Source organism: Chenopodium album, chromosome 6 (genome assembly GCF_948465745.1).
Source record: "Chenopodium album chromosome 6, dcCheAlbu1.1, whole genome shotgun sequence".
In the NCBI taxonomy this organism is placed as follows: domain Eukaryota; kingdom Viridiplantae; phylum Streptophyta; class Magnoliopsida; order Caryophyllales; family Amaranthaceae; genus Chenopodium; species Chenopodium album.
The window spans coordinates 6,383,589-6,411,528 of NC_137839.1; the positions used below are offsets into that span (position 1 = coordinate 6,383,589).

At 37.0% G+C, this 27,940-nt stretch overlaps 2 protein-coding genes across 2 annotated transcripts; one reads left to right on the plus strand and one right to left on the minus strand.

The window, feature by feature from the left end:
• Positions 1–6,312: 6,312 nt before the first annotated feature.
• On the plus strand, positions 6,313–11,151 carry LOC145634420 (ATPase 8, plasma membrane-type-like). Its single transcript, XM_081685841.1, has 12 exons — positions 6,313–6,369; positions 6,664–6,783; positions 6,901–7,137; positions 7,220–7,534; positions 7,624–8,070; positions 8,206–8,328; positions 8,449–8,553; positions 8,772–9,081; positions 9,179–9,693; positions 9,831–10,187; positions 10,439–10,620; positions 11,055–11,151. Exons 1-12 carry the CDS (start codon positions 6,313–6,315, stop codon positions 11,149–11,151), a joined length of 2,865 nt encoding a protein of 954 aa, XP_081541967.1.
• Positions 11,152–14,261: 3,110 nt separating this feature from the next.
• Positions 14,262–27,841, minus strand: LOC145635753 (FIP1[V]-like protein). The gene is made up of 10 exons (XM_081687100.1): positions 27,764–27,841; positions 26,792–27,645; positions 25,104–25,333; positions 21,258–21,384; positions 20,942–21,010; positions 20,727–20,864; positions 20,546–20,647; positions 20,142–20,467; positions 17,097–18,756; positions 14,262–15,640 (listed from the first exon to the last, which is right to left on the minus strand). Exons 2-10 carry the CDS (start codon positions 27,626–27,628, stop codon positions 15,080–15,082), a joined length of 4,050 nt encoding a protein of 1,349 aa, XP_081543226.1. The 5' UTR covers positions 27,629–27,645; positions 27,764–27,841; the 3' UTR covers positions 14,262–15,079.
• Positions 27,842–27,940: the final 99 nt, after the last annotated feature.

A 27,940-nucleotide genomic window follows, 5' to 3' on the forward strand; every position in this document is an offset into this window, starting at 1 on the left:
ATGACCCCGAGATTTATCCCCTAAAATCTCGAGCCTTTTCGACATCGATTTCATTAACTCAAGTCTACCACGAACATTTATAACAACATATAATGGTCATTTATGGTTTCAAACGGCATTATATGATCCCGAGATGTATCCACTAAAATCTCATTTCTTTTCAACACTAGGCCCCGAAACCTTCGAAGTTTCTCAAAAAGCGTGGATATTAGCTTTCAATTTTGAAATTTTTAGATTTTTTTTTGCCGGGAAATAGAAATTGCCGAAATGTTAACCATGGTCACTAATACCCCCCGAGAGTCCAATTAAGTGGGTAAAACCATCCAATTTGCATTTAAACGAACAATTTATCGGTTTACAACTTGCACCGATTTTTTTTAACTCAAGCATACCACGAACATTTATGACAACAAATAATGATCACATATGGTTCTAAACGACATTATATGACCCCGAGTTGTATTTCCTATAATTTCGAGACTTTTAGACACTGGGCCCTAAAGGCTCCAAAATTTCTCAAAAAGGTGGAAATTAGCGTTCAATTGCCGAAATGATCTGATTATCATGGTCCCTAATACCCTATGGGAGTCTAATTGGGTGGGTGGAACCATTCAATTTGCCTTTAAACAACCAATTTACCGGTTTACAACTTGCACCGATTTCATTAATTCAAGCCTACCACGAACATTTATGCCAACAAATAATGATCATATATGGTTCCAAACTACATTATATGACCCCGAGATGTATCCCCTAAAATTTCAATGTTTTTCAACACTGGCCTCGAAACCTCGAAAATTTCTCAAAAAGCTTGGATAACAATTTTGGATTTTTTTGACTTTTTATCGCCCGAAAATAAAAATTGCCAAAATGTTTACTATGGTCCCTAATACCCTCCGGGGATCCAATTAGCTGGGTGAAACCATCCAATTTGCCTTTAAACGGCCAATTTACCGGTTTACACTTGCACCGATTTCATCAACTCAAGTCTATCATGGACATTTATGACAACAAATAATGATTATATATGGTTTCAAATGAAGGATATGACCCTGAGATGTATTTCTTGAAATTTCAAAACTTTTCAACACTGGGCCTCCAAACCTCCAAAATTTCTTTAAAAGAGTGGATATTAGACTTTAATTTTGGAATTTTTAGACTTTTTTCACTCATAAATAAAAATTGCCAAAATGTTAAACATGGTCCCTAATATCCTCCGGGAGTCCAATTGGGTGGGTGGAACCATCCAATATTCATTTAAACGACCAATTTATGATCAGTTTACAACTTGCACCGATTTCATTATTAATTCAAGCCTACAACGAACATTTATGCCAACAAATAATGATCATATATGGTTCCAAACAACATTATATGACCCCGAGATGTATCCCCTAAAACATCAAGACTTTTCAACACCGGGACCTGAAACCTCCAAAATTCTCAAAAAACGTGGATATTTTTGGAATTTTTTGACTTTTTTTCGCTCGAAAATAAAAATTGTGAAATGTTTACCATGGTCCCTAATTCCCTCCGAGAGTCCAATTAGTTGGGTAGAACAATCCAATTTGCCTTTAAGCAGACAATTTACCGGTTTATAACTTGCACCGTTTTCATTAACTCAAGTCTATCACGAACATTTATGACAAAAAATAATGATTATATATGGTTTCAAATGACATTATATGACCACGAGATGTTATAATCTAAAATTTCAAGACTTTTCAATACCGGGCCTCGAAACCTCAAAATTTTCTTAAAAAGCGTGGATATTATTAGACTTCAATTTTGGATATATTTTTTTTTACTTTTTTTTGCCTGGAAAAAAAAATGTCAAAATGTTTACCATGGTCCCTACTACCCTTCGGGAGTCCAATTAAGTTGGTGGAACTATCCAATTTGCCAGTAAACGGCCAATTTACCAATTTACAACTTGCACTGATTTCATTAACTCAAAATTACCACAAAATTTATGACAACAAATAATGATCATATATGGTTCCAAACGGTATTATATGACCCCGAGACGTATCCCCTAAAATCTTAAATCTTTTCGACACCGGGCCCCGAAACCTCCAAAATTACTCAAAAAACATGGATATTACCCTTCAATTTTGAAATTTTTTGACATTTTTTTGGCCCAGAAATAAAATTTCCGAAATGTTTACCATGATCCCTAATTCGACTCAAACCCGACCCGTTTACCCAAATTGACAGCTCTACTAATACCCTATGGGCGTCTAATTGGGTAGGTTTAACTATCCTATTTGCCTTTAAACGGTCAATTTATCGGTTTACAACTTGCACCGATTATTAACTCAACCTACCACGAACATTTATGAAAACAAATAATGATCATATATGGTTCCAAACCACATTATATGACCCGAGATGTATCCCCTAGAATTTCAAAATATTTCGAAATCGGACCCCGAAACCTCCAAAATTTCTCAAAATTGTGGACATTAATTAGCCTTCAATTTTGAAAACAGAAATGTTTACCATGGTCCCTAATAACGTCTGGGAGTTCCATTGGGTGGGTGAAACTATCCAATTTGCCTTTAAACGACCAATTTACCGGGTTACAATTTGCACCGATTCCATTAACTCAAGCATACACTAACATTTGTTACAACATATAACGATTATATAACGATTCCAAACGGCATTATATGACCCCAAGATATATCCCTTAAAATTTCGAGGCTTTTCGACACCGGGCCTCAAAATCTCCAAAATTTTGGAATTTTTCAACTTTTTTTGCCCAGAAATTGCCAAAATGTTTACCATGACCACTAATATCCTTTGGGAGTCCAATTGGGTGGGTGGAACCATCCAATTTGCCTTTAAACGACCAATTTATCGATTTACAACTTGCACTGATTTCATTAACTCAAGCCTACCAAGAACATTCATGACAACATATAATGATCATATATGGTTCCAAACGCCATTATATGACCCCCGAGATGTATTCCCTAAAATCTCTAGGCTTTTCGACATCGTCGTGCCCCAAAACCTTCAAAATTTCTAAAAAAGCGTAGACATAAGCCTTCAATTTTATAACTTTTTGACTTTTTTCGCTCGAAAATAAAAATTACCGAAATTTTTACCATGGTCCCTAATATCCTCCTAGAGTGGAGGAGTTGATCTATCCAATTTGCCTTTAAACGACCAATTTACCGGTTTACAACTTGCAACGATTTCATTAAATCAAGCCTACCACGAACATTTATGACAACATATAATGATCATAAATGGTTCCAAACGGCATTATATGACCCCGATATGTATTCCCTAAAATTTCAAGGCTTTTCGACATCTGCCCTCTAAACCTCAAAAATTTCTCAAAAAGCGAGGATCTTAACCTTCAATTATGGAATTTTTTTACTTCTTTTACCCAAAAATAAAAATTGCCGAAATGTTTACCATGGTCCCTAATACCCTCCGGGAGTCCAATTGGGTGGGTGGAACTATCCAATTTGCCTTGAAACGAATAATTTACCAGTTTACAACTTGCACCGATTTCATTAACCCAAGCCTACCACGAACATTTATGACTACAAATTATGATCACATATGGTTCCAAACGACATTATTTGACCCCAAGATGTATTCCCTAGAATTTCGAGGGTTTTAGAAACCAGGACCTTAAGACTTCAAAATTTCTCAAAAAGGTGGGATATTAGCGTTCAATTTTTGAAGTTATTGACTTTTTTCGCCAAGAAATAAAAATTTCCGAAATGATTATTATGGTCCCTAATACCCTCCGAGAGTCTAATTGGGTGGGTGGAACCATCCAATTTGCCTTTAAATGACCAATTTACTGGTTTACAACTTGCACCGATTTCATTAATTCAAGCCTACCACGAACATTTATGTCAACAAATAATAATCATATATGGTTCCAAACCACATTATATGACCCCGAGATGTATTCCCTAAAATTTCAAGACTTTTCAACAACGGGCCCAAAACCTCTAAAATTTCTCAAAAAACGTGGATATTAGACTTCAATTTTGGAATTTTTTGACTTTTTTTCGGCCGAAAATAAAAATTGCCAAAATGTTTACCATATTCCATAATACCCTCCGGAAATCCAATTAGGTGGGTGGAACCATCCAATTTGCCTTTTAACGGTCAATTTATCGGTTTACAACTTGCACCGATAGATTTTATTAACTCAAGTCTACCACGAACATTTATGACAACAAATAATGGTTATATATGGTTTCAAACGATATTATATGACCCCGCGATGTATTTCCCAAAATTTCAAGACTTTTCAACACCGGGCCTTGAAACCTCTAAATTTATCAAAAAGCGTGGATATTAGACTTTAATTTTGTAATTTTTTGACTTTTTTTTCGCCCGAAAATAAAAATTTCCAAAATGTTTACCATGGTCCCTAATACCCTCCGGGCGTCCCATCGATTGGGTGGAACCATCCAAATTGCCTTTAAACAACCAATTTACCGGCTTACAATTTGCACCGATTTCATTAACTTAAGTCTACCACGAACATTTATGACAACAAATAATGATCATATATGATTCCCAACGACATTATATGACCCCTACATGTATCCCCAATAATTTCAAGACTTTTCAACACGGGAGGCGAAACCTCCAAAATTTCTCAAAAAGCGTGGATATTAGACTTCAATTTTGGAATTTTTTTGACTTTTTTTCGCCTGAAAATAAAATTTGTCGAAATGTTTACCATGGTCCCTAATACCCTCCGGGAATCCAATTAGGTTGGTGGAACCATCGAATTTTCCTGTAAACAGCCAATTTACCAATTAGCAACTTGCACTGATTTCATTAACTCAAGCCTACCACAAACATTTATGACAACATATAATGATCTTATATGGTTCCAAACGGTATTATATGACCCTGTGATGTATCCCTTGAAATCTTAAGGCTTTTCGACACCGGGCCCTGAAACCTCTAAAATTACTCAAAAATCGTAGATATTAGCCTTCAATTAAGTTTAGGTCAACATAATTAATTTTGAGATATTTGAGCTTTAAAGTTTAAAAACACCCAAATTAGACTCTTGCTTAGATATTAGTACCACAAACCAAATTAATTGAAGTTTACTATCCCAAGTTTGAGATTGGCCAGCTTAATTAGACCCTTGCTTAGATTTTAGTACCATGAACCAAATCTACAAGCGCTTTGAAAACGGTTGCAATACTATGACTGCGTATAAAAATCGGCCGCATATTTTATATTTTGCAACCGTTTTGATGACGGTCATATAAAAATGGTCGCAATTTAATTTGACCGAATTTTAGTTGTGCATAGTGTTTTATAATATATTGTGATCATCCATTCGGGCACCATTGTCATTTTCTAAATTTAATCCGAAAAGAAAATAATATTACTATCCTAATAATCAAAGTGCACAAATTCTTATATGTTGCTCGTCACATTGTGTGGCCTGCTATAATGGGATTACTCTATTAGTGTTATAGAGGTTACTCAGTCAGTGTTACATGAGGTTACTTCGTCAATTATATAGGGGTTATTTGGTCAGTGTCAAAGAGATTTTTTGGTTAGTGTTATAGGGGGGATTACTTTTTTTTTTTTTTAACAATCGGACATATGGTGTGGCTTACCAAATACAAAACTGGCTAATTAAAGTGTGGTTAGAGTAACTTTCTAACGTATGTAAACCAAGGAGGATCGAAAATTCCATATAATTCATAAATGAATAATGTTAGATTGAATTATTATAATAGGAGGATTGAAAATTCCATATAATTCATAAATGAATAATGTTAGATTGAATTATTATAATGTAGATAGTAGATAAAATATAACGAAACCTTATTGTATTATAGATACAGTGATTTAATTATCACAAATGATAATTTGGTGTCTTTTATTTCGTGGAAGGCGTAGAAAGGGTGTCAAATATTTGTGAGGGAAAAATCGATTCTCTAAATAAGTAAATGTTTGATACCAACCATCTAATGTTCAAAATTAGGCATCCCGAAAAAAAAGCTAAAACCATCAAATACATATAATTGTAATAAGACATATTTGTTGTCCTCCAAAGAATAAGGAATCGACCTAACATCTAAGAGTACTATTCTATTTTGTTTGTCTTGTTTCTAAGTTATTCCAACTTTTGCTCTCTCCTTTCCAATCATAAGACAACAGGCCTTCTTATTGGGGGATAAAATAAAATTATAAATTGGAAAAAATAAAGATAGATATTAAGTTTGTGTATGTTATTCGTCATTAGGTGCATAATATTTGATTGAAGAGAGGGAAGTCTCTCTCTTCCCATCCTTCCAAATGGGCTCTAGTGGAGAACTCTCTCTAGAGCAAATAAAGAACGAGAATGTCGATCTTGTAAGTACCAACAATTTTAAATTGCGGAATATATATATCTCGTATATAATTGCAGAGTGATTTAACCGCAATTCTTCAAAATGCTAATTCTTAAATTTCGCATTTGAGTTTCTTTTTTTTTTTTTTTTTTTTTTCTGCTATAACACCTCCAATTAAATGACTTCCACTTTTTCATTTTTTGTTCTAATAACTTTCACATCTTACATACCGTGAGTTAGCACGAATACAATCTAGTATAAAATAAAAAATAAAAAAGTGTCTAACGGTGAATGCATGGCTTTTAATATAATATAGGAGCAAATCCCAGTGGAAGAAGTATTTCAACTATTGAAATGTACCAAAGAAGGCTTAAGCTCCACAGAAAAGAATGATAGGCTCAAAATATTTGGCCCAAACAAACTTGAGGAAAAGAAGGCAAGAAACATACATACTACGTATATGATTTGTTTTAATTTATTATTGTCAAGCTTTATATTATATATACTTGTAACATGTATGGAATGCATGAATAAGAATAAAACAATTGTGCAGGAATCCAAAATACTGAAATTTCTGGGGTTCATGTGGAATCCTTTATCATGGGTGATGGAGTTGGCTGCTATCATGGCTATTGTTTTAGCAAATGGAGGAGGCAGACCTCCAGATTGGCAAGACTTTGTTGGAATTGTTGTCCTACTTGTAATCAACTCAACCATTAGTTTCATCGAAGAAAACAATGCAGGGAATGCTGCTGCCTCTCTAATGGCCAATCTTGCTCCCAAAACAAAGGTACCATTAATTTAATTTAACTTATATAGTAGGAGTATTTGTTTTAATTTAATTTAATGTGTATGTGTATGTGTGTGCCCAGGTATTAAGAGATGGCAAATGGGGCGAGGAAGATGCATCGATTCTAGTTCCTGGAGATATTATTAGTATTAAGTTGGGAGATATTATTCCGGCAGATGCTCGACTCTTAGAAGGGGATCCCTTGAAGGTAGATCAAGCTGCCCTTACCGGTGAATCATTGCCTGTCACTAAGAGCCCTGGTAGCGGAGTCTTCTCCGGTTCAACCTGCAAACAAGGTGAAATTGAGGCTATTGTCATTGCTACCGGTGTCCACACTTTCTTTGGCAAAGCTGCTCACTTGGTGGATAGCACCAACCATGTTGGCCATTTTCAAAAGGTAATGATTATCAATTTTCTATTCTTAAAGATAATTAAACTCTCTTCGTATTTAATAAATTTGTTGAATCAATGTGATATGATATACAGGTGTTGACTTCCATTGGTAACTTTTGCATCGTCTCCATTGCTGTTGGTATGTTGATTGAGATTATAGTGATGTTTCCCATCCAACATAGAAGGTACAGGGAAGGCATTGACAACCTCTTGGTTCTTCTAATCGGAGGGATTCCAATTGCGATGCCCACGGTGTTGTCAGTGACAATGGCTATTGGGTCTCATCGATTATCCCAACAGGGAGCTATCACTAAGAGGATGACAGCCATTGAAGAAATGGCTGGTATGGATGTCCTCTGTAGCGACAAAACCGGTACCCTTACTCTTAATAAATTAACTGTTGACAAGGCCCTTATTGAGGTCTTCTCCAAGGGTGTAGACAGGGACAATGTGGTCTTGTTAGGTGCGCGTGCCTCTAGAGTTGAAAATCAAGATGCCATTGATGCTTGCATAGTTGGGATGTTAAGTGATCCTAAAGAGGTACATATATATTACACTAACAATAAATATACAAATTTCTCAATATATACTACATATATGTTTTGTTTGATCAGATCAACTACTGTTATATTAAGTTGTAGATTTAACTTGTTCAAAATTTCTTGAGTCTTGTAGGCAAGAGAAGGAATAGAAGAGATACATTTCCTACCTTTCAATCCTGTAGAAAAGCGTACTGCCATTACTTACATCGACCCAAACGGAATTTGGCATAGGGTTAGCAAAGGTGCTCCCGAACAGGTAATATCTACGTACCAAGAGAAAAGAAATGGATATTTTTTATACTGTATAAGGTAATTTAGTTTTTATAAAAAAATTTATCTTTTATTCTTTTTTCCCCTCTTTTTGTACCTTGTACAGATCATTGAGCTTTGTGACCTCAAGGGTGAGGCTTTAAAAAAGGCTCATGCTGTGATTGATAGTTATGCTGATCGTGGACTAAGATCTTTAGCTATTGCTAGGCAGGTAATGCATGTTTTTTTTTTTTTTTTTTTTTTTTTTTTTTTTTTTTTTTTTTTTTTCAAAGGGAAAAAAGAAACAGAGTATTATTTTCTTTTACAACCTCTGTTTCATATTATTTGCAACGGTTAGACATTTATCCTCTCTACTTTATGTCAAATCGTTGCAAATATTTAATAAGTATTTTATTAAAACAAACTTAAATTTCCTCTATCTTGGCTTAGACCGTGCCAGAGAAAACTAAGGAGAGTAGTGGCAGCCCATGGGAGTTTGTAGGCCTCTTGCCACTTTTTGATCCCCCAAGACATGACAGTGCAGAGACTATTCGTCGGGCACTTGATCTCGGTGTCAATGTTAAGATGATCACTGGTGACCAGCTTGCTATAGGAAAGGAGACTGGTCGTAGGCTTGGCATGGGCACCAACATGTATCCTTCTTCTACCCTTCTAGGACAAAACATGGACGAGTCTATTGCTTCGATTCCTGTAGAAGAGCTCATCGAAAAGGCTGATGGTTTTGCTGGAGTGTTCCCCGGTATAACACGTACCTTTGTTGCATTTCTCAAATTAAAATTCAAAACCAATATAATGGCTTATCTTGTTTTTCATAACCCCCAATACATTATATGCAGAACACAAGTATGAAATTGTAAAAAAGCTGCAAGAAAGAAATCACATTTGCGGTATGACCGGAGATGGTGTGAATGATGCCCCTGCACTAAAGAAGGCAGACATTGGTATCGCGGTGGATGATGCAACAGATGCAGCTAGAAGTGCATCAGACATAGTGTTAACCGAGCCAGGCCTAAGTGTGATAATTAGTGCAGTATTGACTAGTAGGGCCATCTTTCAAAGGATGAAGAATTATACCATATACGCCGTTTCAATTACCATTCGTATAGTGTTTGGATTTCTGCTAGTTGTCCTTATATGGAAATACGACTTTCCTCCTTTCATGGTCTTGATCATTGCCATCCTCAACGACGGTACCATAATGACAATATCTAAGGATAGGGTGAAGCCCTCACCAGTGCCGGATTCCTGGAAACTAAATGAGATCTTTGTCACTGGAATCATTCTTGGCAGTTACATGGCTCTCACTACTGTTGTATTTTTCTTTATGGCACATGATACTCAACTATTCACTGTGAGTCAATCACCATGCTACTAATAATCAACTAATATAACTGATAGAGTATAAAACATAATCCTGGGCCTCAACCATCAGCTTAAGCTTTTGATTGAGTTGGTTCTTATCTAACTTGTAATATGTTGGTTGTGTAGGATTGGTTCGGTGTAAGACCAATCAAGGCCAATGATGATGAACTAACAGCAGCTCTATACCTTCAAGTGAGTATCATCAGTCAAGCGCTCATATTTGTTACCCGATCAAGGAGTTGGTCTTTTGTAGAACGACCGGGTATTCTTCTAATGTTTGCCTTCCTTGCTGCTCAACTAGTAGCTACACTCATTGCAGTATACGCTGAGTGGGACTTTGCTAGGGTGACTGGTATTGGATGGGGATGGGCTGGGGTCATTTGGCTCTACAGCATTGTCACATACATACCCCTTGACATCCTTAAATTTGTCGCTCGTTACTCCTTAACAGGTCAAGCATGGGACAACATGATTCAAAATAAGGTAACATTGAACCATACTACACCAATTTAATGCTCATATTATTGAGGATGCCCTAATTTCTCATGCTATTTATTTCTCATATGACATTTTCGTAAATAAACCAACAACTTTATTTAAATGTGGAGCCCACAATAATGAAAATATTGTTGATTTATTTACGAAAATGTCCCCATGAGAAATAAATTTCGGTGAGAAATAGGGAATTTCTCCTATTTAAGTATTTCACACATATTTAATTCCATATTTTGTAGACTGCTTTCACCACGAAAAGAGATTATGGCAAGGGGGAACGAGAGGTGCAGTGGGTCGTAGCTCAACGTACCCTTCATGGTCTCCAATCACCTGCAAATGATGGCTTGTTGAATGACACCAATAATTATCGAGAACTGTCTGAGATAGCTGAGCAAGCCAAAAAGCGAGCTGAAATGGCAAGGTATATCTAATCTTTAGGTTATAATTTAGGGGTAAATACAAGTTAATCTTTGAAATACACAAATTTTGTTTATCACATCACAGTTTTATAAATAAATCAACAACTTTTTCAATAAAAGTGGATCCCACGGTGATGATGAGTTTATCCCAGAGATTAACTGGGCTCCCTCATAATTTAGTCTTCTTTTTCAAGTATTTTATACGCTTATAATTTCATTGGGATTTTGTCTTTAGGAGATATCTTCTGCAAAGCATAATGCAAAACAATCTTATTCATGATTAAATTTTGATTTTTGTATTTTTGTATGCTAAAAATGAATATAAATTCAATTTCTTTGCTAAGGATGTGAGCATGATCCCCAAAAATAATTTTTAATCATGTAAAATTGCAAATGGTTCAAACAAATATCAATGAATGAAGTTATTTGAGTGCAGGCTGCAGGAATTGCACACTTTAAAGGGACGCGTTGAGTCTGTGGTTAAGACCAAGGGATTGGACATTGATACCATTCAACAAAGCTACACTGTATAAAAGTGAAGTGAATAATTCCAAGCATACAGAGGAATATGAATGGAAGTGGAAGATACAAAAGCAATTAAGAAATAGTTACTATGTTTTAGGAATTAACTATTAGTTTAAAATTTCATGGCATAAGGTTGTATACTTGTATTAGACCAAAATTACTACACAAAATGGGTAAAAAATTGAATGTCTTATTATATGGAATGAAACAATTTTTCTGCACATTTACTACATGCATTAAATAAAAATGATTCAAATCGAAATTAAAGTACTCTAACTCAGTAGTTGATACTCCTTCCGTTTTCATATGATAGTATATGGAATCACTCCCGTACAACAAGAAAAGAAGAATATTTAAAATCTAAAATTAAAGTACAAAAACAGCTCATGATTAGTTTTGCCTTATTTATTTATTTTTTTTTTTTTTTTTTGGGAAAGTATCAGCCAAAATTGAATGCATTCAAGTGAGAGATTTCCTTACGTAGAGTCATAGCATCATCAATCTATTATCAATTAATTTAACCAATCAAAATTCTTTTGAAATTTAATCAACTAATTTGCCTTTAATTTGCAAAATTACTAGCTTTGAATATATTTAATATGGGTTAAATTGGAAGAAAAAAAAAAAGTTAAGTTAAATATGAAAAATGTTTCCTCTGTTTCTTTATAGTTGCAACACACACTTTATCACGGTATTTAAGAAAAGTGGATTTTGAATGATATAATACACTTAAAATGAGGTTAATATGTTGTTAAGAGTATAATCAAGTGGGTCATATGCTTTAAATAAAGGTAATAGGGAATTGAAATTCTATATTATAACCCTAAAGACTTCGAAATTCTACGTTGTGTCCATGGTTTTTAAAAAGTCTACATTATAACCCCAAGGTCCACTTAGTGACTTTGGTGTACCCTTGACACTAAATCACTGTTAGTATGTTCCGTTATCTTTAACGAAGCAACGTATGATTGGCTTACAAAAAAAAAAAAAAAAAAAAAAAAAAAAAAAAAAAAACAATATAATAAAATAAATAAAATAATAATAAAAAAAAAAAACCAAAACCACCCAGCCCGCTGCCACCACCAGCCCATCCCCTTTTCCCCCGGAGCGCCGCCCACCGCCCAGACTCCTTCCCCTCCCCCGATGTTGGTGCTGCCTCGACCACCTCCTCTTACCCTTTCGAACACCACGAAATCCAGCGAATTCTCCCAAATCCCAACCCCCAAATTCTAAACCATATCCCTAGCCTTCTGTTAACCTATGGCAGTAGAAGGCTATGGCTAAGAGAGAGAGAAAAGGAATAAGAGCAGAAGGCTATGGCGGCGGCGGTGGCGGTGAGGGTGAGGAGAGGTGCAGCTCGATGCTTTCCGAGTTTTCGGCGATTGGGGAGGCTATTTAAGGTTTTTTCGAGGGGAGGGGGAAGGGTATGCGAGATTTTACGGGGAAAGAGGAGGGTGGTCTGGGCAGCGCCAACACCGGGGGAGGGGAAGGGGTCTGGGCGGTGGTCGCTGGTCGAGGTTGAGGGTAAGTCTGGTCGTCGGTTGCAGCGGCTGGCTGTGGGTGGCTGGGGTTGGCGGTTTTGATTTTTTTACTATTATTTTTTTTGAAGATAACGGAACATACTAACGGATACTTAACAGCAAGGGCACAATAGAGTAACTATGTAGACCTTGGGGTTATAGTGTAGACTTTTCAAAAATCATGGACAAAGTGTAGAATTTCAAAATCTTCAGGGTTATAATGTAGAATTTTCCAAGGTAATAATACAATTTTCACCGTAAAAACTTTTTATTGGGTAGGGTAGCCCAATGATAATAGGGTTAAGGCCAAGCTTAAAAGGCTCTTAATGGACATGGCCTTTAATGGATAGGACTCTTGTTGGGTAGGGTCAACATAGGGCTAAAACATTTTTTCAATTTAATTGATAAAGAAAATAGATAATGTAAAAATAATTAAATATAAATAAATCCATGTATACTTATTAATGGCTTTGTCCAATATTTATTTGAATTGATATTTTGTAGGCTTGCCCATTATCGACCCTCTATTGACCCGCGATCCGATGTTGACCTTTATAAAATGTGACCCACTTTGACTCGACCCGCAACTGAACCGCACTGACTCTAACCCGACCCACCCAATAACCAAGTCTAGTTGCAACTATTGTGACATTTTCATTTTAGGAAGTGTTGAACTATAAAGAAACGGAGAAAGTATTTAGGGCATGTTCTCATTGACTGAACTCAGCTGAAATGAACTGAGCTGAACTGAACTGAACTGAAATGAATATTTTATAAGATAAGGAAATTAGAAGCTAAATTGAACTAAACTGAACTGAGTTGAACTGAACTGAAAAAAAAATGTATTAGAGCAGGCCCTTAATATGGGTAGTTTTTTTTTTTTTTTTTTTTTTTTTTTTTTTTTTTTGAAACGATCAAATTAAAATATGGGACTAAGGGCCTGTTCTTAATTCTCATATGTTTATTTTCAGTTCAGTTCACTTCAGTTCAGCTCCTAATTTCCTTCTCTTATAAAATATTTATTTTAGTTTAATTCAATTCAGCTCAAGTCAGTTCAGTTCAGCTGAGTTCAATCTATGAGAACAGGCCCTAACAATTAGAAAAGAAGGGAGTATTTGATTATTACATATGTGCATTTCCCTATCACCGTATCACGTACATATGATTGTTGCATGTGAAAGAATGATGATCCTGTAATCCTCACTTGATTTTTACCGAGTTTAAATAATCTTTATTGTTCTGAGTTTTACTTACATTTTCTATGGTTAAATGATGGACTAATATGGTGACCAAAGTTGAGGTTTTAGTATATTTATTTGTTTATTAATATGGTGGCCAAGTTTTGTACTTCCTCCGTTTTTTTTTTTTTTTAACTTAATTTGTTTCTTTTATCATGCTTATCAAAGCAAAATTTTAACAATCAGTAGCTATAATTCTCCACAACTAAATATTATGATATTACTTATTGAGACAAATTTAAAAAGATCCTATATGAATATGTTTTTTCCTTCTATATTACTCACAAAAGATGGTCCAATGAGGAATGGTAAATAGCATAAACGTCGAAGTGGATCAAGTAAAAAAGAACAGAAGAGATATATACTTAGACAACGCCTTCTTATATATCAATATATGTATATGTTATTACAGCGTCTTAAGATTTTGGGCATATGTTATAAGAAAATCACTTAAAATACCTACATGACTACAAGTCTATAAGACGGATACACTACCTTACAAAAACATTTTCCTGTATCATTTGCAGTAAACTCGTATTCTTCACTGTGTAAGAAACTTCCGAATGTGTACTATGGTAATCTAACAAGCAAACATATAAGACTCTAAATGTTTACTTTGGGCGTGAACTAAATCAGAAATACATTGAAGTACAGAAAAGAAATCTCACAATCATCAAGTGAGAAGTATTCTGCTTCAAAAACAAGCAGAACTTTCAGCTTTTAAGACCCGTTCTGTAACAGTCTGGCAAAGCCGTCACAGCTACTGGCTTCCAATCCATTCATGTCGAAGCCCTGCATGTAGTCCTTTCGATCAACTGGCGGTCCTTTCCAGCAATTGATCTTTCATTGGATCAACAGTCCACAAATGGTATCATTAATTGGAAGCACCAAACACAAGCTGTGCCACCAACATCATCAATGACAGATTCAGATTTCAGTTTTACATTCAGGATTTACACACTACAATTAGAAAAGCATACAGTGGTACCATTGGCACAAAATAAATCCCAATTAACTTGGATTGTACATTGTCCCAACTTGTAAATGCTACATCTTGGTAAGTTAGAAGCCGTTACATATGGGATCTTCACATTTCTGGATAAGCTCTCTGGCCTACCAGAAGGCAAGCCAGAAATAGGGCCAAGTGAACAGCAAATGAATGCTATATACTCGTGCTTTTAGCTGCTAATCCATCTTCTTTTCCTGGGTGGCCGCTCATGTTTGACTTCAGCATTTGCGGGAGTATCATTTTGAGGGGAGGGCAAAGGTTCACTCTCCATCTTCTTGATTGCCAATGGATCCTTCTCACTTGTCAATGGAAGCTTGAAACGTTCACTCCGCCTCTTCAATTTCTCAACTGTATCCAGGTGGCGACCATCCAATGCTCTTTCATCTCCATCCTTCCCCTCTGAACCTCCAACCTCTTTTCCTCCAGCCAAAGGCTGAATACTATCACAAGCCTCAACCTTCTTGGCAATCTCATCATGAACACCAAAAGATGATCCAGAGCTAGTATTTTTATTCTTGCTAATTTCCTTATTCTTCAAAGATGATGACTTTGAGTAGAGATCATAATCCCTATCCTTATGACTTGTCCAGCGTTCTAGCTTGGACCGCCCTCTCTTTGAATCATGCAGCTCATCATCGGAGGAAACATCTCCTCCCACCTCTCCAGTAAGATTGTGCAATGAGGTATCATGCTCAACCATAGATTGTTCACTCCTGCCCTTGATATCAGCCTACCAAACGCAAATCATATATTGAAAAAAGGTAGACTTCACATAGACATGAAAGGAAGTTATGCATATATATATTGGGAATAAAAATAATCCACATAGTAAACAACTCTTCTCAAGCAGGTTTAAAAAAAAAAATAGAAAAAACCATACAGATGATGCAATACTTTTCATCACATGAGCAATTTCAAGGTTTTGACGCAAAATAGAAAGCCAGATGCGATTGCTGAAACAAAGCTTTCATAAAGCAGGTATTTAGGGAACATTACACCAAAAGCTGCTGTAAATCCCAAGCTATAAGTTATGGAATATTCGATGGTCACGCGTGACATTTATTTTTACCTCTTGTATTAACTACTCAAATCATCAGACAATTCTACCACTCAGAGGCAGTTAGAAAGATAAACAAAACCAACCTTGTTAAAAAAACATAAATAAAAGACTGTTTGATTTGCTTCCTAGTATCAGGTATTAAGCCAAGAGTAAAACCAAAATCAACCATTGCCTTAACCTACTTCCATCTTCCAACCCTCTTCTGCCACCTCCCCTATCTCAACCGCATCCCAGTTCTCCTTCTCCTCTTTCACCCCTCCCTCATTTTTAACATCTTAACCTCCTTTACCACATCCCTCTCCCCAACCTCCTTAACCACATCCATTTCCCCCAAACCTTTAACCACATCCCTCTCCCTCCTCCCCCCCCTCCCTCCCCCCCCCAACACCTTCTTCCCCATCTCCTTAACCACATCCCTTTCCCCCACCACCTTTTCCCCCCACCCCTTTTAACCACATCCCTCTCCCCCACCTCTACAACATCCTCTCTTTGTTCTCAATATCCAAAATTAGGTGAAGCATATAACTTTGATAGTTGATCTTGCTAAAAACCAAAGGATTGTGGTGGTCAATAACAATCATCAAGTTGGTTGTATGGGAGGTGACAGTTCAAAGCGTTGAATGATTTTTATGTTGATTACATAGGTTGAGATTTGGACGAGTACCCTTCTTCCTCGAGGTTTGAAAAACCCATATCATAGGCACTACAAGTATCAGTTATGCAATTGCATGGCATAAATAAAAGTTATAAAACATGTGGTATGAATTAGATAGTTCCAACCCATACCTGAAGTGCAACCATATACCCCCTGAATTATAAGTTCAAATAGATGAAAATGAATTTAGCAAGACAAAAAAAAAATTAAGTTACTTCATCCAGGGACTAGTAACAGCATGCTACTCTCTGCCTACCCAACAAGCACTGACCCAATAAATTTGCCTGATAAGGTCAACGACCAATTTTAATTTGCATCTTGCAGAGTTGCATCACATAACAGCAAACCCTTTTCCACAATTACAACAAGAATCTATTCCCTATAAGGAGCCTAAATTTAGATTCTGTCAATTTAAATAAGGTGGATCAGCGTAAATGAGAAACCAAAATTAGGGAATTATATAGAACGTACCATCTCATTTGCTAAGCCTTTTTCTCCCTGATATCTCTTGGATGACCCTGAAGTATTGTGGCCTTCAGATTCTCTAGTCCTGTTGACATTTTCTTTGTGCTTTCTCTCATGCAACCTCAGGCTTTCTGAAGAATCAATGGCACGATTATTTCGAGCACTGGACCTCTCTTGCCTTGATCTTTTCCCCTCACTAACAAATTGATTTCCACGTGCATAAGCATCCTCACCTCCTCTGTGTTGCAAACTAGGCTCTTCTTCAACTCTCTCCCTCCTCTTAAGCTGTTCACCATGCCTTCCTGTATCTTTATCGTGACCCTTGTACTCCTCTCCACGAGAATGGCCAACCCATATCTTTTCTTCTACATTCCTACTGCTTCTGATAGGAGCTCTTCCATCTTCTCTCTCCCTTCTGGACAAAGTTTCCTCATAAGACTGTTTAGCCCGATACCATTCGTCTCTATCTCTTTGCTGCTCAGCCCTCTCCCTCTCCTTCTGTACCCAAACATCATCCTTAAGCCTAACCAAATGATGATCATCCATGTTGTCTCTAATCCTTGGTTGATCTTCTCGCTTCCGTAAACTTAGGATCCCGTCTCTTTCTCGCTTTCGACGAGTGCTGCTGCTGTCTCTGTGAGAAAGCAAGTGGTCATCTTTTTCAACATGATCCCTTCTTGCATGCTCATCATCTTTCCGTCTCTTAATGTGATGATCATCCAAGATCTCGTGTCGACTTTTTGAAACATCATCCTTCTCCCTGTAACGAAATCCTACATCTTTGTCATGATAACCTCTCCAAATACCATTATCTAAAACTTTTCTTGAATGAAGATATTCATCTTTGTCGCTTCTATCAACTTCCCTGGCCTTACTCCTACGCCTAGATACCATTTCATCAGCACGCTCCTGCTTCCTAGCATCTTCAGCTCTAATCCTCCGTCCATGTGGATCTTCATCTCGTCGTTGCCAGCCAGCTTCGGAGAGATCCCTCTCTTTCCTCCGGTCACTACTTTCTGATCTTGCATGGAAATGGTTGACCGCAAGAGGATCCCACTCTCGATGAGAATAATATTCCTCCCTTCCTTTTGCTAAAATGTAATTTCTTTCCATCTCCACTCTCCCCTCACGATCTTTTCTCCGTGAATCATGTCCACCTTCACCATGATTCCGCTTGACATCACCTGGGTAGGAGGAGCGCCCATTTTGCACAACTTCTTCATCAACACCCTCACGCCACTTTTGATGATCTCTGCTGCTTCCAGTTGCCTTACTGTTGTCACTACTTCTGGAAGCCTTAAAGTCGCCCACTTCATCAAGTTCATTATTTTCTTGTGGCTCAACTTGAGAACTTAGTTTTAGTTGCTTTGCGTGACTTAGATTCTGTTTTTCCTTTGAGGTATTACTAGAAGAAATCACATTAGAGTCATCTTTTCTTTTTCCAGAATCCACATCAGCTGTATTATCTTCCACTGCAGCAGCTTTCCTTTCCGAACTTCCTTCTCGAACATCTTCCAAGGGAGTGGCAGAGAACGATTTGGGACTGTGCTTACCTTCCATGCTCTCGATAGAATCTTCCCTTTGATAATCAAGAGATCTTCTTTCCAATGCACTCTCTCCTGAAGACATATGAGGAGATCTCTCACGTGCCTTTTCCTTGGTCCACCTGATGAGAAGTATATCAGTAACCATAAACAATACACAAACAAAGGATTTGTACGGTTCATATTAACATAAAAACATAGTTATTTCTATGTAACCGTATAGTGATTCATAATTTCAGAATATCACTTCCAAGGAGGCAGTGGAATTTGACTCTCCCATGGGGGTAGGATATAGCCAAAAGAAGTTGATCAAGGATACTTAATAAGACATCTATCTACCCAAACCATCAAAAAACTGCACAGGATTGAAACTTGTCAGCCTATATATTGCAACACTCATGGGCTTCAAGAGGCATAGAATCAGCACAAGTTATGACATACATTAAGACAAGTATCGAAAATGAGAGTGATTCAAAAACCTGTTTATATAACAAAAAAGGCCTCAGCCACAATAGAACACCATCAGGTTTAATTTAGACAGCAATTAGATCTGAGTCATATAATACCAAGTTAAACAACAGCAGTGAAACATCATTACATCCCTCCTCAGTAAGAAGATAATATTACACTGGAGCCTCCCATACCCAATTTATACCAAGATAGTAAGCACCCTGACAGTCTTGGAGGAAACAGTATGGCAACATATGGCCCAGTATGGTTTTAGTTATATTAGCCACATAAATTAGGATGTGGGAGTAGCTTTGACATGGATGTTTGAACATTTATTGTACTAACTCTTATTTTTTAAGTAACACCACTTTGACTTTTGCACTATTTATACACTAACTTTGACTAAATATTATTAATAAAATATATATATATGTATTTTTTTATTATATAGCTAGGGTGGCTAACGCGTGCGATGAGAGCGCCATATCTAGTCATGTTTGGGGCGCTCTTTCAATTGACAACATAATGAGTAAAAATATGTAAACAAATATTTTTAGGTATAAATGTCCACACTCCACACACTATTCTTAGAAGTAAAAAAAAATAACATTAATGAGGATATTGAGGGCAATTAAGTAAATAAACATTTTATAGAGTATAATTGTCCAAACACCATTATTAAGTGTTAAATTTTTAAATCATACAAGAAAAGGCTTAGAGGCAATTAACATCATATCAATAAGAGCATAAAGGTAAACAAAAATTTTAAAGATATAATAGTTATCACACTATTCATAAGTGTTTTCTCATACTTTTGAAAAGATAGGAACAGGGAAATGTTATTTGATTAGTCACTACACATTGTTTCATAATATCAACTTTTTATATTTTACTAATGGACTATTAAAGATAATGATGGTCAAAGTTGTGCACTAGCATGTGTGCTGGTCAAAGTGATGCACTTACAAAAGCAGAGGGAGTACAATAACAACCAGGATGATAGATGAAAATGAAGAGAAAATGCATAACTAAGAATGTAACAGCATCCAATTGATACCTCTCTTCATATGGCGAGCCAATATTTTCAGAAGAAGCATGATCTCTTGAGCCAGGCTGGTGATCACTTGAAGCTCTTTGAGGTGACAACCTGGCCACTTCCTCTATACCAGCGTGAGAATTTATGATAGGATTCTTTTTTCGAGAATCATCTTCCTTAATATCATCACTTCCCCGTGGATAACTGTCAAAATATCCATCCCCACACTCAGGACCATCCTCATCAACTACAACTACCTGGTCATCCTCTCTAGCTGAATCACTATCTGGATTCTCTCCATCATCATTACCAGCAGATTCATCTTCAATTGAATCCTGCAAAACAATCTATTTGCCCAAGCACCATTTCATCAATACTGACCACACAGTGAGAAATCCAGTGCTTAGTAAGTTAGTACTATTTACCTCAATGACTGAATCTGAATCACGAACGCGTGGTGGCCGGGTATCAACAGAGGGCAGGCGCTCGCCATTGCCAGTTTCCACTTGTATGGCTCTGCCAGTTGGCTGAGAGAAGAAATAAAATAACCACTGAGCTCATCTATGCAATGCATGGTAAATGTAACAGAAAACTAGCAGAACTTACCAATGGAGGCCGCACACGAGCAGATCCTTTAGCCAGGTCACCTTGTCCACCATCAACTTTCACAGTATCCACATTTTCAGCCGAGTCATGTATACCAGCTGCTGCTGCAAGTTCTGGGGGCATATCAGGATCATACTCCTGATTTCAACAAACAAAAAACATAAGCTTTCTACGTGTTTCATTGCAAGTATATTTTAGGATCAAAAGTAATTTACCTGTTCCGTACGACCACTCTCGTATACACGAATTTTGCTTTGCATAGTAGACTCCAAGCGCAGTTGTTCCTTGAGAAACAAAAACCAATTTAATAACAAACCCTCTTTTGACCACTAAAATCTTAGTCTCAATAACATTGGATCAAGAGCTACATTCATTTCATGCTTCTTAAATACAGCTGAACTTATGGGTTAAATTTCCATTACATCCAAGAATCTTGACTAATCATCCAAAAAGGCCAAATAATGTAATAAGAAAAATAAATAAATAAATAAATAAAGGAAAGAGTAGGAGTAAAGAACAAGATCCACACACCAACTGCTTGCAATATTCTTTCCAGCTCTCCTCATTCAAGCCAAAATTGAAAAAATCAGATACATCTACACCAGTATATTTCCAAGGTTTTTCCTCAAAGCTATCAATGTCAACATCAAAGATAGTCCTGTAGAAACATCAGCAAATGGCACAACAAGAATTAGATCCAAAGTCAAAATAGTTTTTGTTGATTAATAGTATTAGGCTATTAGCTAAGATTTTATGAACTGAGGGTGCATATCTCTATAAGCTACAATACATTACACATTTCATTCACCAGAAATTCCCCGCCATCACAGTAGAACTATAAAATTCCTGAAACTTCTTCTGCTACAAGTCAAATAATCAAACAAAGTATAATGGAGTTTTCTACTGTACTGCCTTTGTAATATCGGGTATACCTAAGGATAGTTCACACTTACTTTCCAATTAGAGAGCAATATAATCATCTTCTTGCTCCCCAAATATTATTGATAAACAATATTTTTCAATAGGGAGAAAAAGTACCACAGCAAATACAGGTTAGCCACTGAGAAGTGAAAAACTTTCTCATCAAAAACTAGACAAAGAGATCCCTTCATATGCAGCAGTACATATCTTATAAATTTTTCTCAAATAAAAGTTGCAGACTAAAATTTTCATCCAGTCCAATACACAAAAGTGTAGAACCAAAGCAATGACAGCACATCCATACCATAAGCTCATACTCTATCTGCCCCTAATTTTCTTATCACTTGGGTTGACACAAAGATTAAGGGTCTGTTCTCATAGACTGAACTAAACTGAGCTGAATTGAATATTTTATAAGAGAAGGAAATTAGGAGCTGAACTGAACTGAAAATAAACGTATGAGAATAGGCCCTAAGAGCAATATTTTATTAAAAAAAAAAAAAAATTGGACGGAATGAGAAAAAATTTTGAAGAAAGTGTGAAGAAATTCACGGGCAGAGGGAGGAAGAATAAAAAATAAAATAAAAAAAGGTTAATGGGGTCAGTGACTGTCAACCCAGCTCAAAGCAAGAAACATTTCTTGTTTTTAATGGAGCATGAACATTTAGCAGTGCCTGGGAAAGGGAAAAAATAAAGTTAAATTATTTTCCCCCTGCATTCCAAAATAGTGTGAATAAAGAAAAGGCAGAGCATACTGGAGTTCCATACTTCCATCAGCCCTCTTGATGGATGATTCACTACTTTCCACAGGGGATTGTCATAAAGTTTTATCCACAACTACCATAGCACGTCACTGCCTAGAAAAATAGGCAGTGCCATGACATATTGACATCTTGACGAGAAGTTAGAATTGCCACCCTCAGTTTTAACTAACTGGGGCTCTGGGAGAGGAGGAGTCAAAAGGAAGTATTGATGACAAAAGCAGATAACACCTCGACCTGGTACAAGGGTCATAAGGTTGAACCAAATCATATACAGAAAACGAAACATCTACTTTGCATGGTAGATAATACAAGGGTTCATCAATATGAAGCACACTTTGCCAATGTATGACAATATCAAATACAAAATATAAAAGAAAGCAAAAGGCAGAATTGAATACAAAATAGAGGAAGCATTATCAGCTTCAAGTGAGACTCTAGAGAAATCAAAAAGAGAGGAAGATGCTTAATGTTGAGGATAAGACGTTGGCCCCACTAACAATGTATAAAAAAGCTCAAGGCCCACTAAAGCGAGAGGGGTTCTGCTGCGCCTAGGTGCGCCTCTTTGAAGTGAGGCGTACTATATGGGCAGTTAACAAATTTTGGCTGAAATGCGCCTCGTGCGCCTTGCTTTTTGTGCGACTAACCCAAAACGCCACGTCCAGACCAAAATAAGCGCTCACCCTGATTGCCTTGCACCTCAGCGCCTAGGCACGCTTTTTCAAACACTGCCCACTAATAGGATCAGAAGCGAGATAATGATCAGCTTGGCCATCAGATATCCCATGTTAATTTAATTTATTTTACTTGTTCTTTTTCTGTTGCTTACATGAGAGAAAGATATCTGGATTATGACAGTTAAAATTAATTGGGAACCAAGTGGGTGTTACCGGAGATGTCTCCTGTAAAAATTCTCAGCCAGGATGATGAGTCGATGAGATTAAGGATAGATAGAGGAAATTCTTCAGGTAGTTTAGTGGAAGTCAGGTGAGGGTTACAAGAACTTTCTACAGAGGACCAGGAATACTATGCAAAAAGATTCACAAAAATAAAGGTGGAGATGGCATTGAAGAGAATGAAAGTAAGGAAAGCAGTTGCCTCAGATGGTATTCCTATTGAAATATTGAGATGACTTGGAAAGGTTGGTATTGATGGGTTGACAAATATTTTACATAAAATTGGAGGACAAACAAGATGCCCTAGCTATTGGAGGAAAATCACTTTGGTGCTATATTTAAAAAAATGAAGGCGTCCCACAAGACTGTTCAAACTTCAAACTATAGAGTCATAAAGCTTATGAGTTATATAATTAGATTATAGAAGAGGGTGACAGAACATAGAATACAAGTATAATTATTGTGGGTATACGCAAGGACAATCTTCCATAGAAGTTAGCCAACTAATTAGACAAAAGACGGGGTATAACAGGGGGAGAAAGATGTACAGAGTCTAACTTATTTAGAGTAAGACATATAGTAACAAGGTCTTAAGAAGATACAATATGGTGTTTGCTGTTTGTGGATGATATTGTGTTGATTGATGAGACTAGAGCTGGAACTGATACTAATCCCTCTACCCCAAATCAATTGTCACACCAAGCTTTGCACATAAATTTATTTGGTAAATTGCTATTGGTATAATTTAATAGAAAAGTAGATGAGATGGGAAATGCTAAAGGGAAAAGTAGAATAAGATAAGGTGGAGTGGGAATGGAGAAGTAACAAAAAAAAAAATAATGGGTTCATCAATCCGTGCCATATAAGGAAGTGTGTCATTAAAATTGGACGGATGAAAAAGAAAATCTTGACCCAAAAAAAAAAACATAAAAACAAGTACTCCCCTCCCCCCTCTTCTTTTCTGTTTTAATCACTAACCATTTTAGTCCGTTCGCTTTTGTTCTACCCAATTTGCTTTATCCTATTTTGGCTTACCCCTCCTTTTACAATCTCACCCTATATTGCACAAACTCAAATTTGGATGCCGTGTCCGACACGGTAACGGATCCTTCGACACCCCAGATTTTATAAAATTTCATATAAGGTCACTCTAAATTTGGGTGTCCTGTCGGAGGTTCAGTGGACACTCGACATACAGCAGGGTGTCACCCTTTCAACCTCACAATAATCAAAAATTTTCACACACACTCTCTTTCTTTATACACTTTTTTCTAACACAAACCACTTTTTTACATTCTCTCTTACTTTATCCTACTTATCTCACAATCACTCACCTTGATATTTTCTCAAATTGCGTAACAGTATCCTAAAAAAAGTCTTTAAAATGCAAAAAGATAATCTACATAACGTACTCCTTGCAAGTTGCAACAACGCAAATCTTGGCTCCAAAGGGGGACCAGAAGGCTCTGTTTGGTTTCTCTAATTTCGTCTGAAAATATACTTCCTTATTGGAACAAGGGAGGACGATACGGAATTTAAGATGAGGAGAGAGATAGAGAGTAATAAAGATAGAGATCCATGTCATGAGGAGAGAGAGAGAGAAAGAACGTGCATATATGGTAATGGTTGCAATATTTGTGAAACTTCCTAAAATGATAATTGTAGCAATATTAAGGGGAACGAATATCCTATAACTTACCTAAACTTACATAATTTCGTCCAAACTTATCTCAAACAAAGTAACCCAGCAAAATATCATCTAGCAAAACAGAAAAGAGCCAACACAGTTGCAAACTCACTTGTGAGACGGAAGAGTGAATTCCAAACCACGTCCAGGCACATTGCTACCCCAAAAGCCCGTATGAAAACCCTTCTGCACTGGAGGACCTTTCATTCCAGGTGGCCTCCAATCACCCCTTCCACGACCAGCCATAGTGCTTACACTGACTGGGGGGCGAACTTGGCCAGGGGCTCCACCTGAACCAATGGAAGGTCCTCCAGGCAGAGGTGCTGCACCAGGTCTTATATACTGCAAAATCAGCCAGATGACTTATTCAGTATAAAATTGAAGACAAACACATATAAAAATTGCATAGACTCATCGTATAGTTGCATTTTTTACCCTTTTGCCCCTCTCATTAGAAACAAGGAGAGATAAAGCATAATTTTAACCAAATTGAGAATATAAGGTCATATTATAGATGAATTGATCAAAAAAGAAAATAGAATATGCAGGACGACAAGCAAGCAATCATACGGGTCTGACTGAAAACCTCATAACATAGGTACGCTCTAAAATCCGGTAAAACAAGGAGACATAACCCACTAAGTATTCTGACAAATACGACAAACACTTATCGCATGAAATAATTCACAACCCTATCAAGTCAAAAAAGTAAAAGTTTAATATGAATATGACGTCAGCACAGAGCCAAGGGAACAAATACTGTCTTTACTCAAGTATGACTTGAATCAAATTTCTTTTAAAGGTCAGTTCTTGGCTTGCTTTCAGGTTTTTTTTTTTTTTACACAATTAGGACCACCAACATGTTATGAGCAGGAGAATCCCAGAGTTTCAGCATTATTCCCCGATCATATCATGGTAACATGTCTTCTGAATAACAATTCCATCCTCAAAGCATATAAATCTCACAGTAGTCTTTTGCGCTTGACTACAACACTGGAGGATCCATTGTCAAAAGGGAATTCAAAATAGCAGAATGGAAAGATTGCATTCAACATGCTCCAAGTGTTTCTTAAATAGACAATGACTTATCCGGAACAGTACCAACCAGAATCTCTTCCCTGTACAATAAATACTGGCATCCTTTAAATGAGGTGGTTATATTATAGTCAAGTATATTTGTATATATTGCACAAATCTTCTGACTGACTACAGAAAGGACAAGGGGGTATACTCCATAAAGTTCACAAAGTATATCTGAGCAAGAGCTTATCCAGCAAGTAGTGGAGTCAGAATGCAGTTCGTGGCCAATCCGAACTCTGAGTCGTGAATTGGAAAGTATACAGCAAACCCAAACCAAACCATATAAAGGATTATAGTAGTTCTGGATCTTCTGAAATATCAGTCACAGTTATGTCCTGAATAGAATTAGACCTCATTACAGAATAGAACAAAAGAATTCTTACTACTGTAAGATTCAGGGTAGAGTACGCGGTAGAACAGGCACTTAATTCAAACCTACACCCGATCTCTTTTTACATAAAAGTAAAGCGCGAAACCATAATAATTTGGGGATAGCGATATCACTGACATATATAAACACATACAAGAAATTGAGGAAATTGTTGGTAATTTTATATCACTGACGTATATAAACACATACAAGAAGTATTCATCTTGTGTAATCTAATCTAATCTCAATCTGAATCTTTGAATCTTATAAAGGCATAATTAGACTATACAATGAATAGAATTACAATAAAAATGTGTGATGGATGTAACAGAAACCCCATATAAACTGACCTTAAACTGAGAATGAAAAGGGTGATAACCATAATTGCTATAACCAACTTTGGGAGCAGTTGAAAGTCCTGCATTAGCATTAAGTTTGGAAGCATCACTAGTCTCTTTGCCTTGAGAAGATTGTCCGGCTTCGTCTCCCCAATCTTGGTCCTCCACAGCCTGAACAACTCCAGCAGCATCGTCATCATCAGCCAGAATCACAAGTGGGTCACCATCTTCATCCTCATCATCGCTCCCAACTATCATGGGCGCCGGCGGAGCGTGCCGAGCATCATTCAGCACAATTTGCAAATCATCCTCACTATCGCTGTCACTGTCCCACTCATCACCACCACCAGCACCAGATGGTGCAGGTACCACGGATTCTGGCCCAAAATCTTCGATACCAAAGTTACGGTGTTTGTCCAATTGATTCTGAAACGCATCTACATCTTCTACCTCTACATCATCTACTAGCTGTTGGTCGTTGACATCGGCAGTCAGCAAAACCCTAGCTCCGTCGGCAGCGGCGGCGGCGGCGGCAGAATTGTTGGAATCTTCTTGACCCGTATTCTCTTCGGACTTATCAACACGCTGGGAATCTTCATTATCATTGTCGTGAACATCAAGCTGCTGCTTCATATGAGAGTAATTTGAATTGGGAATATCATCTGCGTCTTCTGATTCAAGATTGAGATCAATCGGACGGGAGGGAGGTGGAGGTTGTAACGCCGGAGTCGGAGTCGGAGTCGGAATCGGAGTCGGCGCCGGCGCCGGCGGCGGGAGGGAAGATGACGATGAAGGGAATGAACTGAGGACGTCTGTGTAGAGATCTCCGAACTCGTCGTCATCTTCCATTGCAGGGGTTGAAATTACTAGAGTAATGAAAAACAGAAAATTGATAATAAAAATAATTGCATAAGATTGGTTTAGGTTTGATATAATTTCAAGAACAAGGAATTCGAGAGAAGAGGGAAGGAAGAGAAGCCTCACTACAAGTTTTACTCGCAACAGGAATTCGTGATTTTCTCCACCTCCTCGCTCTTCAACCTAATTTTATATTGGGCCCTAATTTTACCTCATTTTGCGATCAATCAACAATTTCAAGCTCGGCTCGACCTTCTTTTGGTTTAAAAGTAAATACAAGTACATCAAAAGATTCAAGACTCC